General features: G+C 40.1%; 1 protein-coding gene across 2 annotated transcripts; it reads right to left on the bottom strand.

Annotated features, from left to right (window-relative positions):
* Positions 1-532: 532 nt before the first annotated feature.
* Positions 533-27,388, bottom strand: ITM2B (integral membrane protein 2B). Of its 2 annotated transcripts, none has more exons than XM_069010655.1 (6): positions 27,125-27,388; positions 10,118-10,246; positions 7,831-8,034; positions 5,761-5,871; positions 2,541-2,691; positions 533-1,260 (listed from the first exon to the last, which is right to left on the bottom strand). In XM_069010655.1, exons 1-6 carry the CDS (start codon positions 27,221-27,223, stop codon positions 1,172-1,174), a joined length of 783 nt encoding a protein of 260 aa, XP_068866756.1. In that variant the 5' UTR covers positions 27,224-27,388; the 3' UTR covers positions 533-1,171. The 2 variants fall into 2 exon arrangements, with proteins under 2 accessions (XP_068866756.1, XP_068866747.1); XM_069010646.1 differs by having other exon boundaries at positions 7,831-8,037; positions 27,125-27,386.

Genomic DNA, 27,388 nt, shown 5'->3' with positions numbered 1-27,388 from the left:
TTAGAAAAAATAAAATCAATCTTGCCTTAAGAATAGCAGTTTTAAGTGTAAATGGCACGATACAGGATGGTGTTGGTGGTAACTGAGCAAGCCCCAGATCAACTGGCAAAGCTCAGTGGCACAGGCTGGCAGGAACACCACAGTGGGGAACCAAGGGAACAACACAGTCCTGCAGGTAGCGAACACATGGCTCTCAGTGGGGTCAGCCTGGCTCACAGCACATGTTGGATGATGCCCATCATTTGACAAATACTTAGGAGAGGGATTTCAGACATTAACAACAGGTTAGATCAGCTTTGGGTCTCCACTCTGATCAAATGTATTGTGGAAATACCCATTCAGAATTTAAGCAAGCAGCACAATATTGCCTTTAAATGAAAAGGGACAGAAAAGCATGCTTCTCTGTTCATATTTCATTTCTCAGCCATCTATTCTGTCTTTAGAAACAGCAATTCAAGTAAAATGCATTAATTTTAACTGTAGTCCCCTCCTCTTAAAAATAATCCAGTAGTAGCAGAAGAAAACACAAGACTTTTAGACAAACAGGTTTATAAGGTTTATTTTCCATTGCACATACATGGATTATATACAAGTTAGTAACATAAGTTACTTCTTAATTTTCTAAAAGATTGTTACAGCAAACACTTGCCATTTTAAAACATCAAGTCAGAAATCAATCTCAAAAAGGTAAATATGACAATATTTTAAAAACAAAACAAATTGCACTTGGTTAGGATAGTCAAATACAGGTTTGTCTATATGCTGTAACAAACTATATAGCAGGTAATATTACAGTTAGAAGTAGCTCTTGCAGTCCATTTGTACATTATTAATTTTTTTCAATTTCACTTATTTAAAAACTGGTGGATATTTCAAAGACTTCCTCTTCTTCCTAGTATTCAAGATTCATCACATGAAATGCACTAGCAACTAAGTCTTTATACAATTGCTACTCAAATATAAGAAGAACACCACACCTGAAAATAAGGAGAAAACTAAAACGTATTGATTTTATATGTATCATGAGATGACAAGTATGGAAGGTGTTCAGCAAGAAAGCCCTGTCCACTACTTACATTAAAGAAGAGTTTAAAAAATAATCACTGCACACAATACAAAGGGTGGGGTCATACTGTACTTTTTAAGTCTCCTGTAACAGTACTATTCCTCATTACTGTTCACAGATGAGTGTTTCCATAGCAAACTTGTTCTCAAAGTGTCGAATCTTTCGGCAGTTGATGGCTTCACGCTTCTGAATTCCTGTTGTATTGGTAAAGAACAGAGTGTCAAGAGAAGGGCTGAGGTACATCAGAGACAGAAGTTTTATGTTTGCTATGGTAAGATGTCGCCAGAAATCAGAACTTCCCCTCTCCCATCCAAGGAAACACACACAGGCACACATTCAGACATAAAAAAAATCAATAAGCAGGGAATGATCCCGAAAGTGTGGTGGATCAAATCCCAGTACTGGTTTAGTGAAAACCAACCTGCCAAAACCCCCCACTGGCTAGCTTTTAACCCAGATCAGTTCCCAATCTCCCTCTCTGTGTGTCTGTAAAAATGCTTGTGGTGATGTGAGAGAGGGAACAGCAACAGAATTAACTGCTACACACAACAAAGAATGGACTTGTAGTATTTAAACATTATCTTGGTATCAGAAAAAGACAGAATTTAACCAAATTTTAGGCAAACTTATGCTTACTGCCAACCTATGCCAATCATTTATTACTACAGGATAAACATACTGAATTTTTAATTGGATTTTGCTATTAAGACCTTTTAATTTTCAAACATCATTCTAAACTGCTTTCATAAAATGTATTTCTTCTCTTTGTTTTCCCAAGCAGTCAGATCTAACAATATGACAGAAGGAATTAAACTGCTTTGGTGTGTACTTGCACACCACACGCTGATTAAACAACAACAACAAATCAACCAATCAAAAAGCAAAAAAACCAAACCACCTAAAAGCAAATCTGAGTAACATTTGAATGGAAATTTTAAGGCAGTATTTAATAACTTTTCAAGACTCTTCCAAATAATGTTTTTCAACCATTTTTCCATGAAAAACTACCAAGCACTACAACTTTCCTGTGAAGATAGCTCCTACTCACATTCCACTGATACAAATAGGAAGACATGGAACAATGTATAGATGGCTTTAATGACAAGAAGAACCTGCAATTCTGTACTTGGACTACAAGGCTAAAGCTTCTCCTGTATTAAACATTTTTCTTTGATGTGGGGTGGGGTGGGTGGTTTAGGGTTCAAGATGGAAGAAGAGCATCAATGAAAGCCTGAGCTCCAGAAAACACACCCATTCACACACACACATTTTGGCACTTGTAGCTCACTGGGGTCTTGAGCACTTTTGCAGTGTGACATGACTTATTTCCATACCTACACAAGAAAATATCAGACACACTGAGGCTGGTTACTGCAATAAGGAACCCTTGCTTTAATTAGAGTCTTTTCTTTGAACACACTCAGGCATCACTGAGGTTTTTGCTAACACACAAGACCGCGGGAGGAGTGTTTACCTTTCATGGCTTCTTTGCGCTGTAGTTTGTAGGTTTCCTTGCCGCGGCAGAGGCGGTAGATAAAGAATCCCAGCTGATCCACATTTTCAATGCGATCAGTAACAATCATCTGCTCATGAATCAAATAGGACTGAGGCAAGTATGTTCCAGCCTGTTGAACAAAAATGTAACAGCTCTGTCAAAAGCCATCTCTTCATGGTCTAAGTACAAAAGAAACACTTCGCAATGTTTTTCTTCAACATATCTTTGAATTATTTAAAAATATGTATTATCCACAGACTTTTACTTTAAATGTGCAAACTTCAGTACAGAAACATGTAACAGTTATATTCAAAAAGGTGACAGAACTTCCACTGATGCTAACACCCACTGCCCTCTTGCTACAGTAACATCAGTCTTCAGCAAGTTTTTTTTCCAGGGGCACCCACTGTCACGGGTCACTTCTGCACTTATCATTCAAAGTTTTCACTTAATTAGTAACAGCCTACCAGACCTCAGTGGGAACAACTCCCAAGCAAGAGTTGGCAGAAGCATGATCTACGTGCAGATACTCCTGCTGATGAAGCAGGCCAGCTGCAGTATAATCTGGCTGCAGTCCATGGGGTTGGGAAGCCTTGAACTTATTCACAACATGGGTAACTGCTCTCCAACCAAAGCCAAGACGAGATCATCCATACCTGTAAGTTATTGTGGCAACTTCCACAACTGTTTATGTGGAAAGGTATTACAAAGGCATGGTGGGACATCAGGTGTTTCAAGGCAATACACCGAAAAAGGGGAGAGCCACGATGACATGCAAAGGCTTCCCAAGCCCTCTCTAGTCCCTCCAGTATTATTTTGCCAGAGATGAAATGATGAAGGAATCTGGCTCTGTGCACACCTCACTGCACATAACTGAAGATGCACAGATTTAGCTATGAGCCAGTTTTCTAATACCACCACTATTAAATAATCATCAATTTTAAAAAATATTAAGAAATCCTGTTAAAAGTGGTTCTAATTTATAGCAGTAAAGAAGGTTCTCCTTGCTTCCTAAAAATAAAATGATCGCTTATTGTCAAAACAAATGCAGCTTCTGTTGTGAAAGATCTCTGTATTTTTTAGTGACAATAAACAACTTGAAATTTCCACTGCAAAACAAGATCATCTTTTCAGCTCCAGTGACATGCTGAGAAGCTGATTAAATGCTATTCTTCTCAGTAAAGAAAGGACTGTATAAAATTCACTTTAAATTTTACATGAATAAATAAACTATGAATATTTTCTTCAATATATACTATGAGGAAAACAACAGCAATTTTTTTTAAGTAACAACTTAGCAAACATCACTCTCCCAAATTATCCCACTCATAATTTTGTAATTAAGTCTCTGTAAATTACTGTATCTCAACTCCTGGTCTCTTGAATCTCAGGAGAGAGCCCTGAGGGAGTGCCAGAGCAAAGCAGCAGTGCAAGGCACTGGCAGGGTGGGTAGCAGTGCTGAGGACCTGGGGGGCAGCCTGCAAGGACACTCCTGGGCTTATGCCCTCCAAGCCACAGGACCTCCCGGACCACCCCCAGACCCAGCCTTCTCAGCCCTCCCTGGGTGGGACAGGAGGAGAGGAAACTCAGTGCAGAGATCTCCTCTGCCCAGTTGCTGCAGCAGCAATTATCCAGCTCTGGGATCCAGCATAGCCACAAATATCATCATCTTTGAGACATCCTGTGCACTGTGTACAGTTACAATTAGCCAGTTGGCTCAGCAGCGGGAACGAGGTGGATGAGCAAATATATCTGGGTTTCAGTTTTGCTTCCCAAAGAAACAAAGGAGGCCTTTCATGTCTGCACATTGAAGCAAACTGTATCAATATATAGAAATGTGGTTCTTTAGGCTAAAATTATGGTGTTTCTTAAACACCAAAACAGCCCAGAGCTCCTCCATTTTCATAAAATGCCCTCTGTATGTATTCAGAGCTCATTTTAATGAAACTAGCACATAGGCTTCATACATTTTTTTGCTGGTGCAACCAGTGTGACTGCAGGACAGTATTTACCCACTTTGTGTATCTGCAGCATAGTTTTCCAGATTCCAGTTATAAATATTTAGCCTGATTTTCTGCGACATCAAATGCCCACAGCTTTTTGTTAATACAATGAGAATTAAACAGATGTCTCTTAAAATTAGGGCACCCACTGTTGGGCACAATGATCAAAACTGTTTGCTTTTGCACAGATTTTCAGTTAAGTGCGAGATGCCTGGTTATCCTCTTAGTTGTAAACCAAGCAATTTTGATTCAGTACTAATGACAAACTAGGAAATTAACAGATTTTAATAGTGAAATTTGTGTGATCTAAAAATGGAAAGAAAACACCACAGACAAAGTAAAAAAAAAAAAAAAAGGGGTCACTGAGTTTTACAGACACCACATAATCCTTATGTACAGGAAACGAAAGTATGGTTAAATAGCCAGTCTCAAAAAAGCAGCAGAGGACTTACTTGTGGTAACTTTTCCCATGAAATTTATTTATATATACAAACCACTCAGAAATGGCTAAAATGGTTCCTGGAGTCCTAATTCCAAAGCCTTTTTTGAAAGATGCAAACCCGAAGATGACGTAACAGGTCTAAAGTTACAAAAGCCCAGTAAAATATTAAAACATTCTCCCTAAATCTTGAGTCACATTTCATCAGCTCCCTTCCTCACCTAGACTGTTTTGCTGTTCTGTGAAGAAACCCAAAGGCCAAAAACCATCTGCATTAAAAGCATACATTATGTGAAGTGCACACCCTCAAGCCACTGGATTGAAGTGGGGGCAAACCCTAGGGACCAATGCCCCTGTTAAAAGGATTTCCCAGTCTTACCTACTTCATGCCTCTCAGCTAACCAGTCTTAGTCCAGTGCACACATGCTTTGTAGTAACTTTAGTCACAATGGATTATAAATTAAAAAACACACAGATACTATCAAATAGTCCAGCGACACCACATTTACATGATTTTGTCAGCCAAATTTACGGCACTGAAGAAAATCAGGGGTTTTTTGCCTTCCTCTGAATTAATAATTCCTTCATGATTGTAGATTATTAACTAAGTAGGTTATAGACTTTTTTTCTCTTTGGAAAGACCTCTGCAATCGTGTGCCTTGTGTGAATGTCAGAGGTCTGCAGAAGGGAAAAAAAAAAAGAAAAACATCTACATTTTTCCTGTCTTAAAAACAAACTACTTGTGATTTAATCATACCTTGATATTGATGAGCAGCTCCAGGAAATTTTTTGGTGGCATAACAACTGAAGTGTTCAGAGGAATCACATAGCACTTATCCAGGCTAAGGTCAAGATAGGCAGTGAGTCTCTGTTGAGAAAAACATTTATTTTAATCAAAATAAAAAGAACATCAGAAAATTGACAGACATTACTGAACTGCTATTGCCTCGTGCTGTTCTTCAAATTATTCTTTTGTTCACTATAAAGTCTGTCCAACAAATTCCAATCTTAGGGCAGGGAAATGCACAAAGAAAGGGCAGCCTTGATGACAGTTTCTATCTATGACAGGGATTTGGGCAAGGCAGCAGGTGATGCGTAGCTCAAATGCACTAAGCAAGGAAACTACAAAGGTGCATCTGAGCTGTTGTGGAAACAAGTATAGCAATCATTTATGCCTAGTGCCTGCATTTCAAAACAACAGGGCAAAAACCTGCTCTAATCTTCATGCTTTTATATTTTGTTATAGTCTAAAGAGGAAATGCTGCTGTAAGAACAAAAACAGAAGGAAAAAGAATATTGCTACAGATAATACAACAAAAGTAGTTTTAGTTTCAAAAATACTACTGAATTGCAAGATTAATGATTATTCACAGTTGAATAATTATCTTTATACAGTACCTGAACTGCAATACTTGCCATTATTTGATAAAAAGCTCAGGGAATTATCCTGATGAATCCTGTAGCTCTGTTCACTGAGCTGTGTTTTACTGCACCTGTTCTTGCTAAAGAAGACATTATCTCTAGCTGCTGAAAGCTCTGAGGCTGCAGACATATATAAAATACTGAGCACCAGGAGCCCAGCAGTCAAAATAACGCCAGGACAGCAATCATCAGTGCAGCTAATCTCATTACGTGGAGCAAGTGCTGTACCTATGTCAAATGACCCCTGCACTGACCTCTAGAGCAAAGCCTTTAACTTACTAAATCAAAAAGTAAATTTCTAATATTATATTGCTCTTACTTGCTTCTTAGATGCTTTCCTTTTCTCATTTTCTAGTTTTCCCTCTTTAGAGTCTTTATTCTAACTCTTAACAGAAGCTCCCTAAATATATTCTGAAATATTATTTAAATTACATAGCTTGAGCAAGCAATGTTTTCCTCCAAATCTGGCTATGAATATTTGATAGATAGCACTTTAAACTCCGAAGTTTGCATAAAAAAATAGGACACTTCCCTATTCTTTTTCAGCTTTGCTTAAAAAAAGCTGTTCAGCGAAGTCTTCAAATGTTCAGAGATTTAGCTTCCTGAAAACCAGCTGTACAACATTTCATCACCATCAGACAGCTCCAACCATGCTGATAGAGAAAAGGAAGGCTTCTAATTGTTTTACAGCTGCTCTTAACACTGAGAGCTGTAGGCCTGACAGCTGCCTTAACAGAAATTCATTACCATGATTCCTATCAATCAAGGTTATTTCTCCAAAAAAGGAAGACACAGCTTTGAAACCCTAGTTCAGGGCCTCTAGGAATTGCAGTAGCCTGTGGTGCACAAAGAAATTAAACTTTGGCTTCCTGTGGCATCTGGAAAATGAGCTGTCTTCCACAGTCCTTCCCTTTCTGCTGCTGCTTTGAGGTTTTGAGCCATGCTAGGAGAGCACCTCTGGGGGTGCTTGAACACACCCAGCGACATCAGATGCAATCAGCTGCTCCAAGCTGATGTCAAAGCTATGACAGCCCTTTCCAAATTTCCCTTGGCACCACAGCAGTTGGTCAAATTCTGGCCCAGTGGACTCAGCAGAGAAAGAACAATATTCTCTTTCCTCATACTAAGGAAAGCAAGTAGGTCTAAGATCTTTCCCTTTCTAAAAACAGAACTGTATTTGCAAATGGTGGTTTACACACTACCTGATGATGACTGTATCGTGCTGTACTTCATGCCTGGTTAATAACTGCTTGCAGCCTGCTGCTGATCAAAACATTTCTGCTGCCTCCTCCACCCTTCTGCTTTCCCCCACCATAATAAATAAGGAGTATATTTATCAGGATGACTGAGGGGGAACATTTTTCAAGTTTTAAATGCTTTCAACTTCTTCAGACATATTTCTTACCCGGTGGAAGTCATGGACGATATCAGCAGGATCACTATCAGCAAATTCAGGGACTGGCACACTGATAAACTCAACATCTTCCTCCTCCAGGATCTGAATATTTTGCTCAATTGTGTGGTAGCGAGCACTTTGAGCCTCTGCCCCAGGCTCAGGTAAACTTAAGCCATCTTCAATGTATTTTATTCCACAGAAATACACACCACCCTGCTAAAAATAGTAAACAACCCAGCAACAAAAAGATCAGTAACGTAGAAGTTTAAAAGTAATATTCTCAGAGCAATGAAGAGAAGAAACACTTGTCAGATTAAATGAATTTTTTGACTTTAATTTGATTTGTATACCACAGTAGGAGCCAGTTGCTATCTACAACAGGACCACAGATAAAACCTCAATTACACTCACCCCAGAGGCAGTTCTTCCCTTGAATTCAAGGAAAACAGGATCCCATAAGGAGGTTCTTAAAATCCATTCTTACATGTATTTTTACAAAGACAATGAAGTTCCTACATCTATATGCATGCATATTATTATTATTAAATTATGATCTAACTGTAGTCAAAATTATGATAAAAACATTAAAACCATCCAGTGGTCATCCAAATCACCTTTAAAAAGCAAGTCTAACTCTAAATTTGGTCCTGCTCGCAGCAGAGGGTTGGACTAGATGACTTCAAGACTTTCCTTCCAAACTCAATTATTCTGTGAAGTTGCTTAGTTTTACAAGACTTCAGGAGTCTAGAAGTCAATTTCTAAAATCATTTTTAAACAGTTTTAAAAGACAAAAAGGTAAAAAGAGAAATTAAAACAAGCAATTTGTGTCCTTTTGCCACAGCACACATGGCAGGCTACCTAAGTGAAGTGTAAAACACAGTTTTGAGTCACAGGAAGTCACATACCAAATTTACAGGCCAGATAGTTTTAGAAATAAAGAACTTATGCATATGCACATGCCATCAATTTTAAATTTTACACTGAAAATGTGTCTTCAGTGCAATGTTAGCTCAATTCCTGAATGTTTCTTTTAACGCAGACCTGCAGCATAAACAAGTAGCACAGGTTTGAATTAAATGGCACTTTCAGTTCCATCTCACTGGCAGGTGAAAGGTGGAGCACCCAGCGCTAAGCTCGGGTGAAATGTGCATTAGAAATGAAGCTGACCTTCAGCTCCTCAGCTCGTTAATCCACCGGGATAAGCTGTGCTGTTTAAGCATCATCGTTTGCAACACTACTGCTCCCCTGTAAATTTGGTTAATGTGATAGCCAAATAGACTACAAACTGCAAGTTCAGCTAGAATTTCTCAAGCTTAATCACTTGGCTTTCCACATTAGCAGCTACTAAAATGGGGGGAAAGCAACAATCCTGCTATCAGGGACAAGAACATGAATTTTTACCTTATAATTAGGTGCACTAACCAGTGGGCTAGAGAGAGATTCATGTTTGGCTTATCCTCTCCCTTTCTAGCTCTGTGATCTTGCAACCCCAGCAGCTTCTGCAGCAGGGAGGGTGTGCTTGCACCACTTGGGCAACAGCCCAGCACATACAGCGCTGCCCAGTGACACTTTCCCCCAAGGGAGACAATATTTAACTCAGATTCCCCATGTTTCAGGTAAATGCTCCATTTCCCCAGCACTGCTGCCTTCACAGAGCTGCTCTTGCAGCAGTGTCATTTGTTAAAAAGACTGAAAATACATTTTGTTAGAGGTCTGATCTTGTCAATGTGGATTAGACTTGACAGAGCATGTTTAAACCACACTGACTGTACTTTTCCCAAGTCCCCTGCAGGGCCCATATTTCTTATCCTTGTGGAAGCTAGGGAAGAGGAGAGTCACTGTGTTGCTTTGACAAGCAGTCCCTTTCCTGTACATTAGCAGTGCCACCTGAGTTAGGAAACCTGGGATCAAACAAGGAGGCTTTCAAGGGGTTAATCCACCTCCAGTATTTGGCACTGCAAGAGAAAAAAGAGAGCAGATAAAAATCTGGGACACCACTGGGGCTCCTAAAACCAAGTCCTATTTAGATACAATCTTTTCTCTGCAAAGTGAGGTTTTCAAAAGTGTTGCTCCCTTTTATTTGCCAGCTTCACTTCTGCCCTCCTCTGCAGATACGTAACTTCAGAGAACTTCACACTCTGGCCTTCAGAAAACATGAAGTTTTGGAAAGAAAAAATAGTTTACTTCCTTTGGTTTAGTCTGTTGTTCCTCTTCTAAATGTAACACAAAAAGAACAGTCTGTTGCTCCTCTTCCCACAGAGAAAAACAGCCCTCTCATAACAAGTATGTGACTTACCTGGAATGCAAAATATTTGTACAGATAGGCACCACCCAGGAATACACCAGCCAGCATAAAGGCCAATCCAAAGCACATGCACCAGCACCAGGCCCTTCTCTGTCCAACAGGCACAGCATCCTCAGGGTCCTGCAAGGCATCAGAGAGACCTTCAACACACTGCTCCCAAGGCAGGTTAAGAGAGCAGATACTTCAGGCCCAGCAAATACAAACATTGCATCCACCAGAAAAGGCTGTATGTACTTCAGCATAAACAAGTGTTTAGAAACTTACTTTATTTGGTAAAATTTAAAACAAGTCTATTTTAGTTGAGGTTTAGTAAAACATGTACTATCAGTCACTTTTAAAGCCACAGTCACTGACTAAATCAGTGGACTTAAGAGAAAAATATAACAAAATCTGCTGAGATACCTAATAATACACAGTGAGCCACTTCACAGGTTGCAGGCAGAAAAATACCCATTCTCAGGCAACCTCCATGCAACAACAACAGAGCAAGGAAGTCAACTCAGAAAGGTCAGATTCTTTTTTACCTTAGTATATGCAATGTAAGTGAACCTGAAGAACCAACAAATGATCAAAGGTAGCAAGAGCAGCAAAATATACCCTTTCCTATGTTTGTTCCATTAGAACAAAACAGCCTTTACCACAACTTGGCTGGCAGAACAGCAGAGTGAGAATGAAAAAAAGATGCTTTGTAAGTTGCTGTTAAGGAAGCTTTCTGCTCTAAGACAGCATTTGCCATGCCTCTATCTGCTGTTCGTGTAATACTAAAGGAATGACAGGATGTTTCCCCTTTAGGGCACTAGTTTGCATAACCATGCAGTCCCCACAGGCATCCTAAGCAATAAACTGCTGCTTGCAAAATCTTTCCTCTATCAGCCACATTACAATGCTCTTTCCTCCCCCAAGTGTTTGCATAACTCATATCCAAAGAAAAAAAGAAAATATTTAAAAAAAAAAAAAATCCAACTTTGAGCTACCCTGTTCCAAGCCAGGTTTTCCTGGGAAAACATCTGAATTCAAATAAATACAAAGAAATTAATTACCCTTTTGCAACCACAAAACAGTAACGTAGAATGAAGACCAGGGCAAAATCATTATGACCAAATGAACAAAAAACCACCAAACCAGAAAGCTGAGGAAGAGCATGAGGGAAGCGCTTGAGAAGGCTTTGACAGCCATAGTTGCTAGTCAATGTTCTGCCTGTTGTGTTGGGTCTTTTGGCTGTATCTGCTAATTAAGATGATACCCCACTTGAACAAAGTTGTGGGTATAGTCCCCAGCTGCCTTGACCCAGTAGGGAAGGAATTCCCCTTATCTGGCTGAAGCCATCTAAGCAAGTCTGACACCAAATGGAAAGGGGACCCTCCCTGTAAATGGTGGGAGAAAGTGGCACTTCCTGGGAATGACTCAGCCATCCCAGAGAGGGATAAGTAGCATTTTGGAGGGACTTACTTCTTTTCACTGATTACAGAGGGAAATTCCTTGGTTAACAAAGTAGGTGCCTAATTCATATGCAGCTAAAATTAAGTGATGTGAAATCCACCTTTACAGTATACTGCAATCATCTTTCATACAGAAGTGGCAATGCAGCTTCTTTGCCAGGCAACAGCTGCCAAAATCTGATTCAGAAATATTTAGAGTCAAACTGAAGATATTTCACACATTTTATTTTACTTTACCTTGCTAAATACCACAGTAAATCAGATTGTGAAATCTCCATCTTTGGAGGTTTTCAAGACTCAACTAGACAAAGCCATGGCTAATCTTCCTTTGGCAACCATCCTCTTTCTAAAGGGAGGCTGCAGCAGATGACTTCCAGAGGCCCCTTCAAACCAACATTTCTGGGATACATTACAAGGCAAAGTGAAATCGGCAAAAAAAATTTGCTGTGGACTGAAAAGGCAGAATATAAAGACAAGAAACAACTTTTTAACACTTTTAGAATACAAATTATTTAAGGAATTCAGTGTAAAAAATTACAGGATTACAAGCTGCCTGATTTTTAACCTGGCTCTTTGCAAAGACTGAGAATAGGACATAATACCCATGCTAATCTAATTAACTCTCAGGTCAGGTTGAGAGTCACTGTGGATTCTTCTATAAATCATCTCAATTATAAATCTAAACCAGGTAAACCAAGGATTTTTATTTTTATGTTGCCCTGTATCATTAGGTAACTATTTCCCTAGATATTTCAAAGCATACAGGACACCCGATTGAAACTTTTAAATAATAGCTGTCATTTAAATTGTTTCAAGTTAACGTCAGAAAAAGCGATAGCAAACTGCCTTTCGGATACAGTATCAAAATATTCCCTAGCGAAGAATATAAAGAGTATCTTTATTCTTTCCTGGTGCTGCATTTACCCCCTACACCTTTTTAACTTCACCCAGAATTATCCATTAGTAGACTAACTGCCTCTTCCATTTTTTTCATTATTTTTTAAGTTCAGAAAGACTAAGAAAACATGCATCTGGGAAATGGTGCAGAAGGCATTCAGAGTATGAACACCTACCTGGAAATGGGGGTTAATGTCAGATCAATTTTCCATATGCCACAAAAATAATCAGAAAAAAATGAAAGTAACTTTTACACTTTTCCCATGCTAGGAGGAACCTGAAGGACAAGTTTATCAGTATTCCACCTTAAACAATTTTGCTTTGATATATGAGATGACAGATGTAAACAACAGGTTTAATACAACTCTTTTATCCTTTACCACCAGCTAATGACTATCATTATTATTTCTGAAGGTGTCCCTAGTGGTGGCATGTTAAGCTATTTTGTATTTGTAGTTGCCTATTGCATTGATTTGTCCCCAGCTCACCAAAAACAACCCACCAAACTCAGAGCAAGAGTTCAAGCCCAGTTTAGGCTCTTGCTTAGGGGAATGAATGAAAGCATGGCATCTCAGCACAGGTAGAACCTGAAACTGACAACACTGAAAAGATTTTATGCTACTGAAAGAGAATACAGAATTGATTTCCTAGTTTGAAAACGAAGTATATTATCAAGCAGTTTAAAACCAGCTTAAATTAAAATATTATACATAACTTATCTGAACAAATTATACTCGTATTTGTAGCTGACCCATGGATAAGCTCTCTAAGCTTTTGTATTGTTGCCATGACAGCTCAGTTTGGGCTGTATTGACCCAAAAGAATAATCTTCCCTTGCTATATAAAACTGACCCTCCGCACTGCAAAAGAAAGCGCAATGGATGCTCACCCTGTTTCCAGGTGACTCATGTTCTGAAAAAAATCCATTAAGTGAAAGCAGATCCCCACTAAGAGGGACAGTGCTGAATTAGTGCTTGCTTCTCCCCACATGGTTACAACTGCACTTTGTTCCCAGGCAGCAGCGCTGGCTTCTGAAGCCACAGCACAACACGACAGTGCAGCCTCAATGACTAATTTTTCTCTAGGCCAGATTTCCACTGCCAGAGGTATCTCACAAAAGAAAGCATCATGTATTTGAGGTGAAGACTGACCTCTAAAAAGACACCTCTCTGCTTCTGTGAGCAGCAATAATTAATCATTACTGTCCTGGTCCCTTTCTTTCCTCTCTTCTGCTTCATCCCTGCCCCGTGTACTTTCAACTCCCTTGTGAGTCCCCAGCCTTAAGATGATGCCACAAAACTCATCTCTGATGCGAAATGCCTTAGGAGGAACTGGATGCAAGCCCAAAACTGGCTTGTTTCCCTTGATGAGCTGATTGTTCTAATTGGAAAACATTTGATTAGCCTATTTCCAATGGATAAGACATGAAACAGAAGCATCTCTCTGCCACTTGTGCACTAAATCCTACAGTGTTGAAATTAAATGGTTCAGAACTTCCCAACCTGAATAGCTTCAAGCTCTGCAGTAACAATTTTCCTTTCAGACAGAAAACAAGTATTAAATTCTCTATTATTTGAGACTAGCAAGATTCAAATCTAGAGTCTTCTCACAAAGAAGTGACAAGATTACTTCAGTTTTCAGTACAGGTCCCTTCATCAGTGACCACAGAAGTGAATGTAAAGCTGCTCTTTGTCTCCTTACTAAAACCATGAAACACTTCTGAGATGGGCACATGATACCACAAACTGTTTACCAGAACACCTCTCAACTACGGAGAGATCTTCACAAGATCATAAAGAACATCACTTTACATCACTTAATTTTAGCTGCATATGAATTAGGTACCTACTTTGTTAACCAAGAAATTTCCCTCTATAATCAGTCAAAAGAAGTAAGAACATCTTTATGACAATTAGCATTAACTGTTCTGCAGTAGATTAAAAAAAAAAGTTAATAACCCCTTAAACCTGCAAACACTAGCAGTTATTAATGGCTAGTGGCCATATATTCTCTTGCTCTTTTTCAGTTCAATTTTAATGCTACTTTTTTTTTTTTCTTTAAGTAAATGCTGAATTATAGAATGACCAAATTCATGTTTGGGGTAATATCACAAATGTATTCTAAGAAGCTCCAATACTGAGGTACAAATATGTATAATTAGACTTGGTAATTACTTAGATTCTTAGATTTTCCCCTTGTGGCTTTTTGTACATAGTGGAATATAATTGCTTTAACATTATAAAAGTAAAGCAGTCTATAAACTTACAAGGCATGTCTAGCTCATATTAAAATGAGTGAGAAGATTATCAGACGTTGTTCCTTTGCAGAAATTAAGGACACATCTATCTAAACCAGGTATGATGGACAACATGCTGTGAGAAGTCCAGAATACTGTATGACTGCTATGCAAAAGATAATGTCCCAAATTTAAAAACAGATACTACAGCAATAAAAATCATTTTGGGAGGGGGAAATGTCTTTCAGAATGAACAGTTTTTGATCCACAGAGAAACCAGATGCAGAGAATGACTGAGTATTACAAGTATTACTAAAAATGTCTGCAGCATAATACACAAAACGTCGATAATCATGCATGTGAGAATAATATCTAACACATATACACAAACACATATATAAAAGCTTACAGTTAATGTGGGTAGAACTGGCTGGAAGCTGTTCAGAACAGTTTTCCTCCAAGGTCCTCTGCATGCCACTTAGCTCACAGGGATGGATAGAACACAGTGGGACAGACTGAGCTTCCTGAAGGCAAATATTGACCAACTGCAGCTTTAATTAGTGGAATAGGAAGAAGGGAAGTTAATGATGACTTCCTAGAAGTGTTTTTTAATGAGAGAGGCTAAAAAGTCTTTAAATGAAATACTGACCAATGGCTGTATAAACTGAATTCTGTTGGTCAGGCTTGCCTGCTCTGACTTGTCAATCTGACATCTGTAGAAAATCCTCACAAAAGAAAGTAAATTTAAAACGAACTTAATTTAGAAAGAGCTCTGCATTCCTTCAATGGTATTCCTGCCTGAAGACTGCTTCAAGCCTGGTATTCTACTTATTACTTGTTGCAGATGGGAAATTAAGGCAGGCTTTTGCAAGACTCCTCACTTGGCAGATGCTGCCAATCTGGAAGGAGATCATACTAATCTGCCTCTAAAACAGCAATTTTACCCTTACTAATAAAATTAAATTTTAAGTACAATCATCTTTTAACTTGCTAAAAAAAACTTGCTGAAAAAAACCACTCTATATACAATAGATGCTTCAGAGATTTCTTGCTTGTCCAGAAAACAAGCTATGGCTGTTTATGAACAGTTGGTATCTGAACATTACAACCCTTCAGTGCCAGCACTGCCAGTTCTGTCACAATGGGCAGGGACTTGTCCATCTGACCAAAGGCTCTCTGCCTAAAGAACAACATGAAAACACGACCTTAATTTTGCTGCCATTTGCTGTAGTAACGTAGCCTGAATAACTAAGGAGATTAATCAATTAGAATTATCTATTAGGCAGTTGGTACTATTAACCTCTTCTTGTATTTCTCATATCTGTATATGGTCTTTGAAATAGTATTGTAAATACAAAATCTTTTAGACAGCACTAGGAAATCCAGAAGTAAGAAGAAACTGCATTCCAAGAGCTTTACAAGTTCGAAGTCCAAGGTCATTTTAATTAGTTGAATGCTACCTTTCACGAAATAATGGGGGAGTTTTATTAAAACGTAAGGTGTCTGTCAAATGACTCATTTCATTGTTCAAACATGGTAACTATAACAGAATAAAAACATTAGTATAAGCAGCCAGCTCAAGATCATCTTAAAAGTGGAATGAGTGCTAGTGGGTAGGAACTTAGCTGCAGCTGCATGTATTGGGAGAGACAGAGGTGTAAAGAGAACAAAAACTGGAAGAGGCAAGAGTAGGGGAGCAGGAAATAAAACTTAAGAGAGAAACATGTTAGAACATGAAGAGTTCAAATTTTCTGCAGGAAGTAAAGCAAAATTACAACTGTAAAGTGAATGTTAAGAACATGAATCAGCAGTTCATCCACAGCTACGTGATAGAGGGACAACAAAAGAAGCGTGTCCTGAAGAGTAATCCAGCAACTCCTAACCAGTGTGAGTAATCCTGATTTACCTAAACACTGCCTTCATTTCTGAGATAAGAGACTGCAAAACCTGATGGCAGTCAACAATTAAAGAGGATGGGTAAAGAGGGAAAAAGCCAGTAACTATTCAAATTGTTGCTTTGGTTAAATTTTGGACTAGCATTAAGATTTGTCATTGTTAGCTTTGGTCTTACATGTACTAGAAAGTGACAGGGTACTTAAATGGCCTGAAAGTTGTATTTGTAGACCAGGCAAAGATTTCTTTTCAGGTCATTCACATGCACTTTTGGCTATATCTTCGTCCCAGGCTGTCTACAGCAAGTGTACAAATAACCACACACTGTATTTGACTGGTTCAGTCTGTGTTCCCCAGATTGTTCCTCTTTGTCCAATTCCAAGATCTTCCAACTTCCTTCTCTGGCCACTTATCCTATGTCTGTGCCCCCTGTACCTTTCCCAACCCCAAAGCAGAGCTCTCCGGTATCTGCCACGTGCAGAGTGACTGGGCACACCTTATTTCCATTTCCTCCCTTCATCATTGTCCAAGATACACCACTCACCACTATGCTCTGGTGATGAGGAGCTGGGCTATGGCCACAGAACTGCTCTGTACTTTGGCCTGTCACATCAACCAGCACAACACTCCTGTGCCTCTTGGCCTGCATTTTCACAGCAAACACTCAGGACAAGGATTGCCCTCCTGAGTCTTTTTCTGTACAGATGTTAGCACCACAGGATCTTAATACCATCTTATACTCTTACTGAACATCAGGAAACACTTCTTCTACTGTATGACCACAAACACTGGCACAGTTTGCCCAGGGAGGTTGTGGAGTCTTCCATCTTTGGAAATACTCACAAGCTGGCTGGAGATGGTCTCAGGCAATCAGCTGCAGGTGGTCCTGCTAGAGCAGGGGAGTTGGCCCAGATGACCTCCAGTGCCAGCCATTCTGTGATACACATCTACAGTTTTTAAGTAACACTAACACTATACATTGAGGATTCACAAATAACTCTAACCACTTGTTGCATTAAAGAAAAAAACCCCAGACTTCCAGGAGTGCTGGGTCTGTGCTAGACCAGTAATAAAGCTCCACACATCCTTTATTTCCCTTGCTTTGGAGTTTCATGAGTCTTCTGCCTTCTCCTTGCTCCCCAACATAAAAACTTCAACAAAACCTACAACATTTGGAAAATGTCTTGCCTCTAAATGTCTGGAAGCTCATGGTAGAAATCAGGTTTATTTATAAAATATATTAATGTTGCTGAATTTATCTATAGATTTTCATAAATTAGAATGATGGAAATTTGTTCTGCATTCCACACTTAGTTTTCTCAAATACTTAGAGAAAAGAGAGTGTTCTGGTGCAAGTTTGCAAGTCATAGACCAAAACATGCAGGTGGAAAGCCTGAACAGATATCCAGCAAGAGGGATTGTATTTTTTTTAACAAAACCCCTCAAACCTACGAAGTCATATGGGACATTCTTCAGAATGCATTTTGCTTTCAGAAAACAAAACCACCACACCCTTTATAGTTACAGCATACCAAACAAGGCATTTCATTAAACTGTCCAATTTTGAAAAATGTTTCATTTAAAACATTGCCAAAATAAACCCTTTATTCTTTGACTTACAACTGAGTTGCATTCTACCATACTTATAAAAACTACACTAAATCAATCTATAATTTTAATGCAGTATTTCTCTCATCTTTATCCTGAATTAGATCAGTGTTTGAAAACAGGAACTTAGAAGGTTCCTATTCCACTTAAAATGGATCAATACTAAATTATCTCTTTGACCTTGATTGCTCCAGTTCCTGTTTCTGCCTTACCCTGCTCTCTTCTTATATATGAAATTTCTTTTTTCCTATGACTGCCTGATTCTCAGACATCAGTATGACAGAACGCTATGTGAATTTAACCTAGATTTCTCTCAAGGCTATTTTCCCAAGCGGCATTGGCTCTTTCACCCAAGAGATCTCATTAGCATGCACATATGCACCACTGAGCCTCGGAATTTAATAACTCTATTCCCAGTTCAGCCACAGATGGTATGTCATCTCAAGCAAGTTACAAAGGCTGTTGTGTCTCAATTTCTCTCAAAAGTAGAATCCAGCATCACAAAACCCATTTGTGAGGTCTGTAGTCCTGCTTCAAAGGAGGGTGGACTCTGAAGCCTGTCAGGGTTGCTCAGGGCTCTTGACCAGTCAAGGTTTGAAAACCGCTAGGACTGACACTTCAAAGCTTCTCTGCACAACTTCCTCAACAGCATTCAGTTCTCCTCAAGACTGAAAAATATTTTGCTTCTATCAGTTAGAAGCTCTCCTTTTTCAATTTATGACCACTGTCTTTTCAGTCATCTCCCCACGTACTGGGAGGCTGCTGTGAAGTCCTCCCTGCAGCACTTTCATCTCTGGGCTGAATAAGCCCCCCTCCCTTGGCCACTCCTCACAGGGCATAACCTCCAGCATCTGACTGCTGTGCTGGCCCCTGCTGGACTTGCACCAGTTTGTTGCTGTCTTTTTTTGGATCAGAAAGCTCTCAGCCTTCAGTGATGTCAGTGACTAGTGTCCAGCTGACTGTCCACCAGAAGCCCTGGGTCCTTCCCAAGTAGAGCAGCTTCCCAGCTAGGTGGTCCCCTGTGTGTCCTGATGGCTGGGATGAGTCTGCTCCAGGTACAGGACTTGGCATTTGTTATTTCTGAAACTCATGAGATTTTGTTCAGCTCATTACCGTAGCCTGTTGAGGCTCTTGGGAATGGCAGCCCTGTCTCCAAACACATATACCCTGCTAATAATGTATTAGTGAATTAGAATGCATAGTACCTGTACAGCAAGCACAGCTCTCTGAGTGGAAACCATTCTATATGCAAATACAGAATAGCATTTAATTGTAGCAGTTATGAGTATCAGCACAGGAGAGCTGACCTTGAAAGGCTTACATTTAATTACACCCTCTTTCTAGACAAAACCTTTGTAACAAACTAAAGGGCTTCAGTGCAATTAAACTATTCAAAGTCTGAAGTGGAGCACACACTCCAGTGCCCAGCACCTGGCAGCATCACACCCTGCAGGATCACAGATGCTGGCCAGTGTTCAAACACCTTACTAAGAGAGCTTCCCAAAACTGCAAACCTTAGGCAAGACAACTCACTGCACTGTGCAGCAGCCTCCGAGAGTCGTGTTTGGCCTCACACCCTGCAAAGGCTGCTGCATTTTCAAATGTGTAAATGCAAGGGTTTTCTATCTCTGTGTAGGCTTTATCTTTTAAAATAAATAAATAGGCCTTAGTGATTCAGCAACTATGTGAGATCCACCCCAGAGATCACTGACCCCTCCCAGTTATGATCTCCCCAGCACGCTCTTTTTTCACAGTCATTCCACCATGTCATTCTACCCACAAAAGAGCAGAAAGCTGCCATCAAAGCAGGAGTTTGCTGAACCCTAGGACAAAGACAACCACAAATTAACCAAGGATTTGCATTCAACGAACTCTGCTCTTAAAATGCCTGTGGGTTTTATTTTTATGTGTGTATATATATATATATATGAAATTATATGTTTTGCATACTTAATAACATATAAACTTTGTAAAAATATTTGTGTACACACACACACCCACTGACACTATATGGAAAGGGCAAACCAGATACCCGTTTATTTTTTCCAGGATCTCTATAATAACTGTTGGGCAAATATGACTTTGGCATTTTGTCATGACAAATTTTGCACAGCTGTTGCACAGAGGACCCCTGCTTGCAGATGACACATGGATCACTCAGAGAGGACCTAGTGCTTTTCTGTATGTCCGTTGTGTCCCAAACCCTGCCTACATCACGTGATGTCTGCCACAAAACCATTTCTGACTTCATTGCAGAGCTCAATCTTATTAATTATCTCATCCCTTTGGTTTACCACATCTGTAAAATTAGGACAGATAGCTGAATTTTATAAATTAGCATGCTTTTCATCTGTAGATTCAAAGTAATTTCCACTGAGGATAAAAAGCAGTACATAAATAGTAAGAAAATGAATGTTGTATTATTCATACAGATCAGGAGACTAAAAGCAGATAATGCTAACCTTTGTCAATCATAGTATAAGGGAAGGATGGGGAGAAAAAAAACAGGGAAAAAAAAGGAATCTGTGCAATAAGTAACAAAACACATAATTACTTATCCCAGCTGTTGTTACATTTTAAATATGTCATAATGTTTTTGGAAATACAGAACAAAGAACATTTAGAATTTCTAGGACTGAAAAATGCAGTATTTGCTTTTGAAGGTATTTCCTGAGAGTCACAGAGAGGACTGTTTTCTTTTTGTGAAGAGCTATCAGATGCCTGTAACTGCTAGCTACTGGATAGAAAACAAGTATAAAGCTGACAAATATTCCAAAATCACAACTGCAGAACCGTTAACTGAAAGTATTACTGGAGGTAAGTATGCTTACCATTCTTATATACCTCCCCAAAAGTCCATAAGCATCAATATTTCCTCAAATGCTGATAAGAAAAAGAAAAAAAGGGGAAAAAACCTACATAAATAACAAAGAAAATAGATTTGAAAATAGAAAATAGTCTATAAAAACACAACTGTTGGATTACATTTGCAACTGCAAACATTTCATTAAAATACTTAAAAGAATAAAAATGTATATAAACATTATATTTTGAAATTAAACGTTTCTTAAAGTAGACATTCATCTGTTGGATTAAATATTCGTTACAATGGAATGAGTCAAAACCATTTCCCTTGAAAATACTGCTGATTCCAAGAAAATTTTCTTCCAAATGATTTTCACAGGAAAGCTCAGCATTTCATTCTGATCCACATCTTCAGAAATGAACCAATTTACCTTGATCATTCCCTTTCAACAGAACTTTCACTCCAACAGCCTCTGTTTAAGTGGTATGCTTCATACCACCACGCAATGTTAACATCTAAACTAGTTTCTTGAAGCTTATCAAAAAGAGTATTGCAGCACAGAAAGGAGTGAACACAAGAGAAGTACTTATGACATTTACTATAAAGATACATTACAGTGCAGGATGGTTTTTCTAGATACTGCACTAAATAAAGCATCATCTAATTACAGACTTTTCCACATGATGATGTTAAGAGGAAAAAAAAAGTTCTCCAAATACATTTTTAGGGCAAGGCGTCTCAGCCAAGCAAAAGTTTGGGAATCTTAAAAGAGAAACTATTTAGAACTGCAGGAAGTATTTGGATTGTCCCTCTAGTCATCCCTGCACTGAATTCACACGAGCTGTATGGTACAGCCATCAGCTCTTGCTCAGTCAGCCAAAAACGTGAAGGATACAAACAACTGACAAAGCAGTTATCACAAAGGTCTGGCAGAACACATCCTGTTTGAAATATTAAATATCATTCTTCTGGGAAATGGTTGTATTTCTCAACCAAAACTTTGTATTTGTTATTCAGGTTGGGAAGTTATGAGAGACAGAAAAGGAAGTGAGCTATGAAACACTGACAGAACTCCTCTGTCCCACAGGTTCATGTCCATTGCTGGGGGATGGGGATAACACAAGCTCTTCCAGACCACATTTTGAACTTTGCAATTCCAAATCCCTAAACTCACTCAAAAATAGCAAGAGATTGTCAGAGGAGCAGCAGAAACTTTTAGAGATCTTGGTTTTTCAGTATTCTCTCAATTGCTGGCAGCCTTTAAGGAATAGCTTTAGGAGCCAAAAGTCTCAAGACCACGGTTACCTTATTTTCAGGAAATGGCACTACTTCACCAGTAGCACAAATTCATAATGTAAAAGGATGCAGGGGAAGATATCAGCCACAAGGCTTCTTTTCTTAGGAAGAGTCCCTCATTGAAAACATTAATTTTGTTCAATAAAACTCAATTTACCCTAATTTATGGTTTTGGGTATCCATAAAGTCAAATAAAGTAACAGAACAAACCCTGGGTACTCTTTGTGCCTGAAACTGGAGGGTTTTAATCTATGGTTTGGTGGATTTTCATTAAAATTTTAGCAATGCCTGAGAAAAGAGGGAAAAAATTCACTTTGTTAGGTTTTTTTACTTCTGGTCCTCTTTTAAATAATCATGTTTTAATCTCCACAATGCTCTGACAGATAGCAGAAGCCAGTTGGTTTAATGACCTAGTTGCATCACAGAAAATAGAGGAAAATACAAAGACTGCTCTTTTCCCAACGGCAACTGGTGAAAGGCCTATAGAAATTTGGCTGGAGAAAGCCTATAAAGGAAATATGGGAACTCCTGCAAGAAAAAAAGAAATGAAAAACAAACAAAACAATCCTAAACCACCCAGCTACAGACACATTCCATAAAGTGGGAAAACCTGCTTTCCTGACAACAAAATAATAAGCGAGTAACTATTCATTAGTAGGTATAGTAACATATATACATGTAAAAAACCTGTAAAGTTAATGCCTTTGTTTCAGAAACATCCAACACCAATTGCACAAAATCTGAGGGTTTTTCTACACAGCAAAATAGTGCTTATTAGTTGTTGCTCAACAGTATTTCATAGGTAGATCCCTTCATTCTGTGTTAAAAACATCTATTTTAGTATGCTTTAAGCAAGATTAAGCTAAAGTGAAAAAATTAGGTTAATTTTAAAGGTCAAAGTAATAATGTTCCTATAATGAATAAATGCAGAAAGCTGCTGCTTTTAAATTCTTAACATTTACACTTTCACACTGAACTCTCTGCACATGCAGTTATCCAAAGGTCAGCCTCAACACATACGTGTGAATCCACAGCTTCTGTGCACAAATCTCGATGTGGTAAAGATGCACCATTTTTTTTTGAGCACCTCAGAAAAAACAAAATAGTTTTAAAAGGTTGCCACTGAACCTGGCAGAAGGGAGCAACAGCCTGAGTCACTGAGCGCACAAAGATTTTTGGGAGGGCTTAATCTAGTAAACGGCCTTTACAAAATGTCTGAAGACTTCAGCAATGCTCAGAACCATCTTTGGCTCTCCAAAGATCTATTGTAGGGAGAAATGTTAAAATACCACACATTGTTTGTTTGTTGGGAAACTGGGTCATAAAACACCCTATTGTAAAGACAATGAGCAAAATGGAAAATGAAATGTGGCCTAAGAACCTTCACTAGGAGTATTCTGTATTTTGGCCAAGAATTATGGCATAGAAGTACCATCCCAACAACAGAAACAGAGTTGTAATGGCTGCCTGCAGTAATTATGGAGACACTTTCACTACCTGCCATAATACTGAGCCGTGATTTATGCAGAGACAGGATTAGCACTCTGGATTTTTCAACTCCTTTTTAAGTAACGTGCTCCAAAGCATAAGACCATTGCCTTCTGCAAAAGCACTTTTTTAAGCTGTTGTTTCCGTGACATATTGACACATCCCCTACTCTTCTTGCGTCTTCCTGTCTTACCTTCCCTGATTAATTTCCGATTAGTATCTTCATCAGAGGTTACTGTGCACATTCTGGAAAGATCAGAGTATTTCTATGCTGCATCATCAGCATATTTTAGCTGCAAATGCTCTTTAGTAAGTCCTTGGAAGATTATGTATTTGAGAGTAATCCTGCAATGGCAGCGTGGCAGTCTTCAAGGCACTGTGCTGGGAAAAGCAGCAGAACAAGACTGTCAAAGAATTAGCCCAAAAGCTCATTCCATGAATTTTTATTTTCTGGATATTTCAGAGTATTTTGCTTTATTCATTAATATCAACTATCAATATCTTGAGCTCAAATATTTTAAGTTCTTGGTAATAAAATTGTTATAGTGCAATTCTGCTGATCCTCTTCCATTCTTCGAGTTTTCCCTTTACTTCAGTCCAGAATGCCTCCCAGGACTTTGTTCATAAAAGAAAGCTTCATAAAATGTTGTAATATTTTTCATGTTTACACTTGTGATCCAGATCTATTTATTTTCCTACAAAAACAATGTAGGAGAGAGGAAAACAAATGTCCCATATATGCAGTTTTGGAGATGTGACCTTTTTCAATCTACCAGAATTCACTCTTCCAATAAACATTCCCACACTGCCTTCAAACCTCACTTGAAGCTAAGGGTTTTCCAACAACGACGTGATATGAATAATACATTTGTCAGTTGTGGTTTATTTTTCCCCTTTCCTCCAAAGAACTGCATAGGCAATTGAAGTTGTGGAGGGGCGGGGGAAGATCTGTTTCAATGCAGTTGTATTAGAGAAGGCAAAGTTCAAAGAGTGTATCTTGCACGTACCTCAAAGGTATCAAATTTTACAAGGGCCCTCAGCTCCTTTCCCTCCCCCCCCCCGCCCGAGATCTGAGAATAAGCTCTCAGACTGGAAGAATCACAATACCTCTAGAGCTACATGGCATTATTTGTTTTACTACGGTAAATCCTGCATGGATTGCACAGCCTATTCTACAAAAACTACAGACAACACTACTGTACCAGATCTGCTTTTATTTATGCTCTAAAACAAAAAAAAGCTCCAAAAAAGCTTACTCAAGTGAATTTTGCACACTGTTAGGTGCAGGTCTGCAGTTCTGCTGATAAAAGATAGAAATGTGTCAAGGAGAATGTCAGAGACTCATCTCTCAAGAGTGCTTGTTTGTTTGTGGAATTTTCATCTGTACTGAGCATCCCCTCCTGGCATGCTATTTTAAGAGTGTTTCAAGCTTCGTTCAGGCGTGTTCATCCCCTGACAACAGAGCAAGAACTTTTAAGTAGCTAGTGTGAGACCGCCTTTGGACCTGGTTAATAAATGTTTACAAGTCTCATTTTTAGGCAAGGAAAGCAAAGTTAAGGCAGATCTTGTATGTCATCCTCAGCTGCTAGAATTTACAGCTCTGCATTAAGGAAATCACAGTCAAATGACATGCTTCCGTCAGTATCTGGACAGGGTCAGGAGGATTTGTTCCCCAGTGTACAACTAGCCAGATGTATTTTGTTTGTTTAGCAGCAGAAAAACAAGCCCAATTTGGTAGGCTATCTGGAGACAAACATCAGCCAGAGCAGGTCTGGATTCCAAGTTAATAAGAAAACCCCGTTTTCTGGAACATGCAGCTTGTCTTGCTTATGCGATTGGTGTCAAACTGACCATCAAACCTGCGGTCAGGAAGAAATTCTACACGTTAATCTGGGCTCGGAGAAGCGATTACTTCCTAGAGAATGGCACTCCTCTAGGAACACGGAGCACTTAATGGATTTCCCATAATTGCAGGCAATCCGAGTAACAATACTGTCTCATCTCTTGTGGCACACTGTTCTAGAGACTTAAATACTCTAGTCAGAGTTTTACTTGAAAGTGTAGTATGGTCAGTAGAAGTGTGAAATTGAACCGCTTGCTGTATCAGGAAGATAGAAACACCTTTCTGGTTCCCCTTGGCTGTGAAATGACAATGGATTCTGCAGGTGAAGAACCTGTCCCCATCAAAATCACAGGAAAACCTGCACCAGGGCACAACTTCAAGCTACAAACTGAACAGTTACTGTCCTCCTAGGCAGAAATTGATCACAAAGATTTAGGAGATTAATGAACACTATCACTTCTGAAGAGCCAATCTGGTAATGCGGAGGCCTGATGCACAAGAGACTGTGAAAGCAAATGAAAACAGCAAGGCACTCTTTATGTGCAACGGGCCATTTTTCAAGTTTTCATTCCCTCTCCAAAGAGCTTAGAGCAAATTACACTTCTCCTAATTAAAAACTGGTTTTGATTACGGGAGCATAGAAATTGCAACCAAAAACCTTTATATTCTAGGCAGTTCTGCACTTCAAAAACTTTAAAAGCGGCTGGTGTTTTGTTCTTCGTTGCTGTTTGCAGAGGGGAGGCGACAGCAGCGCCTTGGAGTTTGGGTGCTGTTTTGGGGCGGGGGGGAGGCAGCTCTTTGTTCCTTTATTTAAGCCAGCCCAAGTTCCGAGGCGAAGTTGTCTGTACCACACAACCACCAGGCTCTGCGAACACGCTGCGGCACGAGCGCGGCCGAACCCCCAACTTCACCCTCCAAGCGCTCCCTTGCTCTGCAGCATCCGGGGTCCGGGAGCTCGCCAGCAGCCGGCCGGACCCCGCCGGGCGGCCGGGGGGGATGGCAGCGGGGGGAACAGGAGGCACGACCCGCCTTCTCCACGCAAACCAGCTCCCACCGCCGGCCCAACACAGCGAGGGGGCTGCGGGAGCGGGCGCGCAGCCGGCCCTCAAAGCCGAGGTGGCCGCAGTCCACGCGCTATAGGGGCTAACAAAAAAACCCCCAAAACAAAACCCCAACTAAAACCCCCAACCAAACAAACAGAAAAAGGAAACCACCACAGAGATCCCCGGAGTCGGGAGAAGCGGAGCCGTGAAGCTCGTTCCCTGTCAGCCATTTTAGAAGCGTGAGCCGATGGGGCGGCGGGGCGCACCGCTGCGCAGCCTTACCCCGGCCGGCCCGCGGGGCATCGCCGCGGGCAAGGGGCGTACAAAGCACGGCATCGCCCCCGCCGCGCTCCCCTCCCCGGCCAGCCCCGCCGAGCGGAGCGGAGCAGAGCGGAGCGCCCAGCGCCGCCGGGCCGGCCCCGGAGGGTCGGTCCCCCCGCCGCCCTCACCTTAGCGTCCGGAGGTAGGATCAGCACCTGGCTGTTCTCCTCCTCCTTCTTCGCCGCCTCCTTCTGCGCCAACGCGGAGTTGAACGACACCTTCACCATGGCCGGTCCTCAGCGCCCCGCACGCAGGAGAGAGAGGACGAGAAGCAGCCCGGACCGGCGGAGCTTCGCGGGCTGCCTCCTACCTTGTCACCCCCCCCGCTGCTGCCTCGCCGCGACTGCCGCCCCCGTCCCCTTGTCAGGCGGCTGAGGAGGTGGAGGAGAGGA

Source organism: Aphelocoma coerulescens, chromosome 1 (genome assembly GCF_041296385.1).
Source record: "Aphelocoma coerulescens isolate FSJ_1873_10779 chromosome 1, UR_Acoe_1.0, whole genome shotgun sequence".
NCBI lineage: Eukaryota > Metazoa > Chordata > Aves > Passeriformes > Corvidae > Aphelocoma > Aphelocoma coerulescens.
Note: the sequence above shows the minus strand (reverse complement) of the source record. Positions and strands in the feature narration are given on the sequence as shown.

What these genes read in the sequence shown, in the direction of transcription:
- ITM2B (XM_069010646.1), bottom strand. Translation starts at nt 27,223, where the DNA reads ATGGTGAAGGTGTCGTTCAACTCCGCGTTGGCGCAGAAGGAGGCGGCG. An exon ending in TCCTACCTCCGGACGCTAAG is followed by an intron (nt 10,247 to 27,124) that starts GTGAGGGCGGCG and finishes GATGCCTTGCAG; the next exon opens with GACCCTGAGGATGCTGTGCC. An exon ending in TCGTCCATGACTTCCACCGG is followed by an intron (nt 5,872 to 7,830) that starts GTAAGAAATATG and finishes TTTTCTCAACAG; the next exon opens with AGACTCACTGCCTATCTTGA.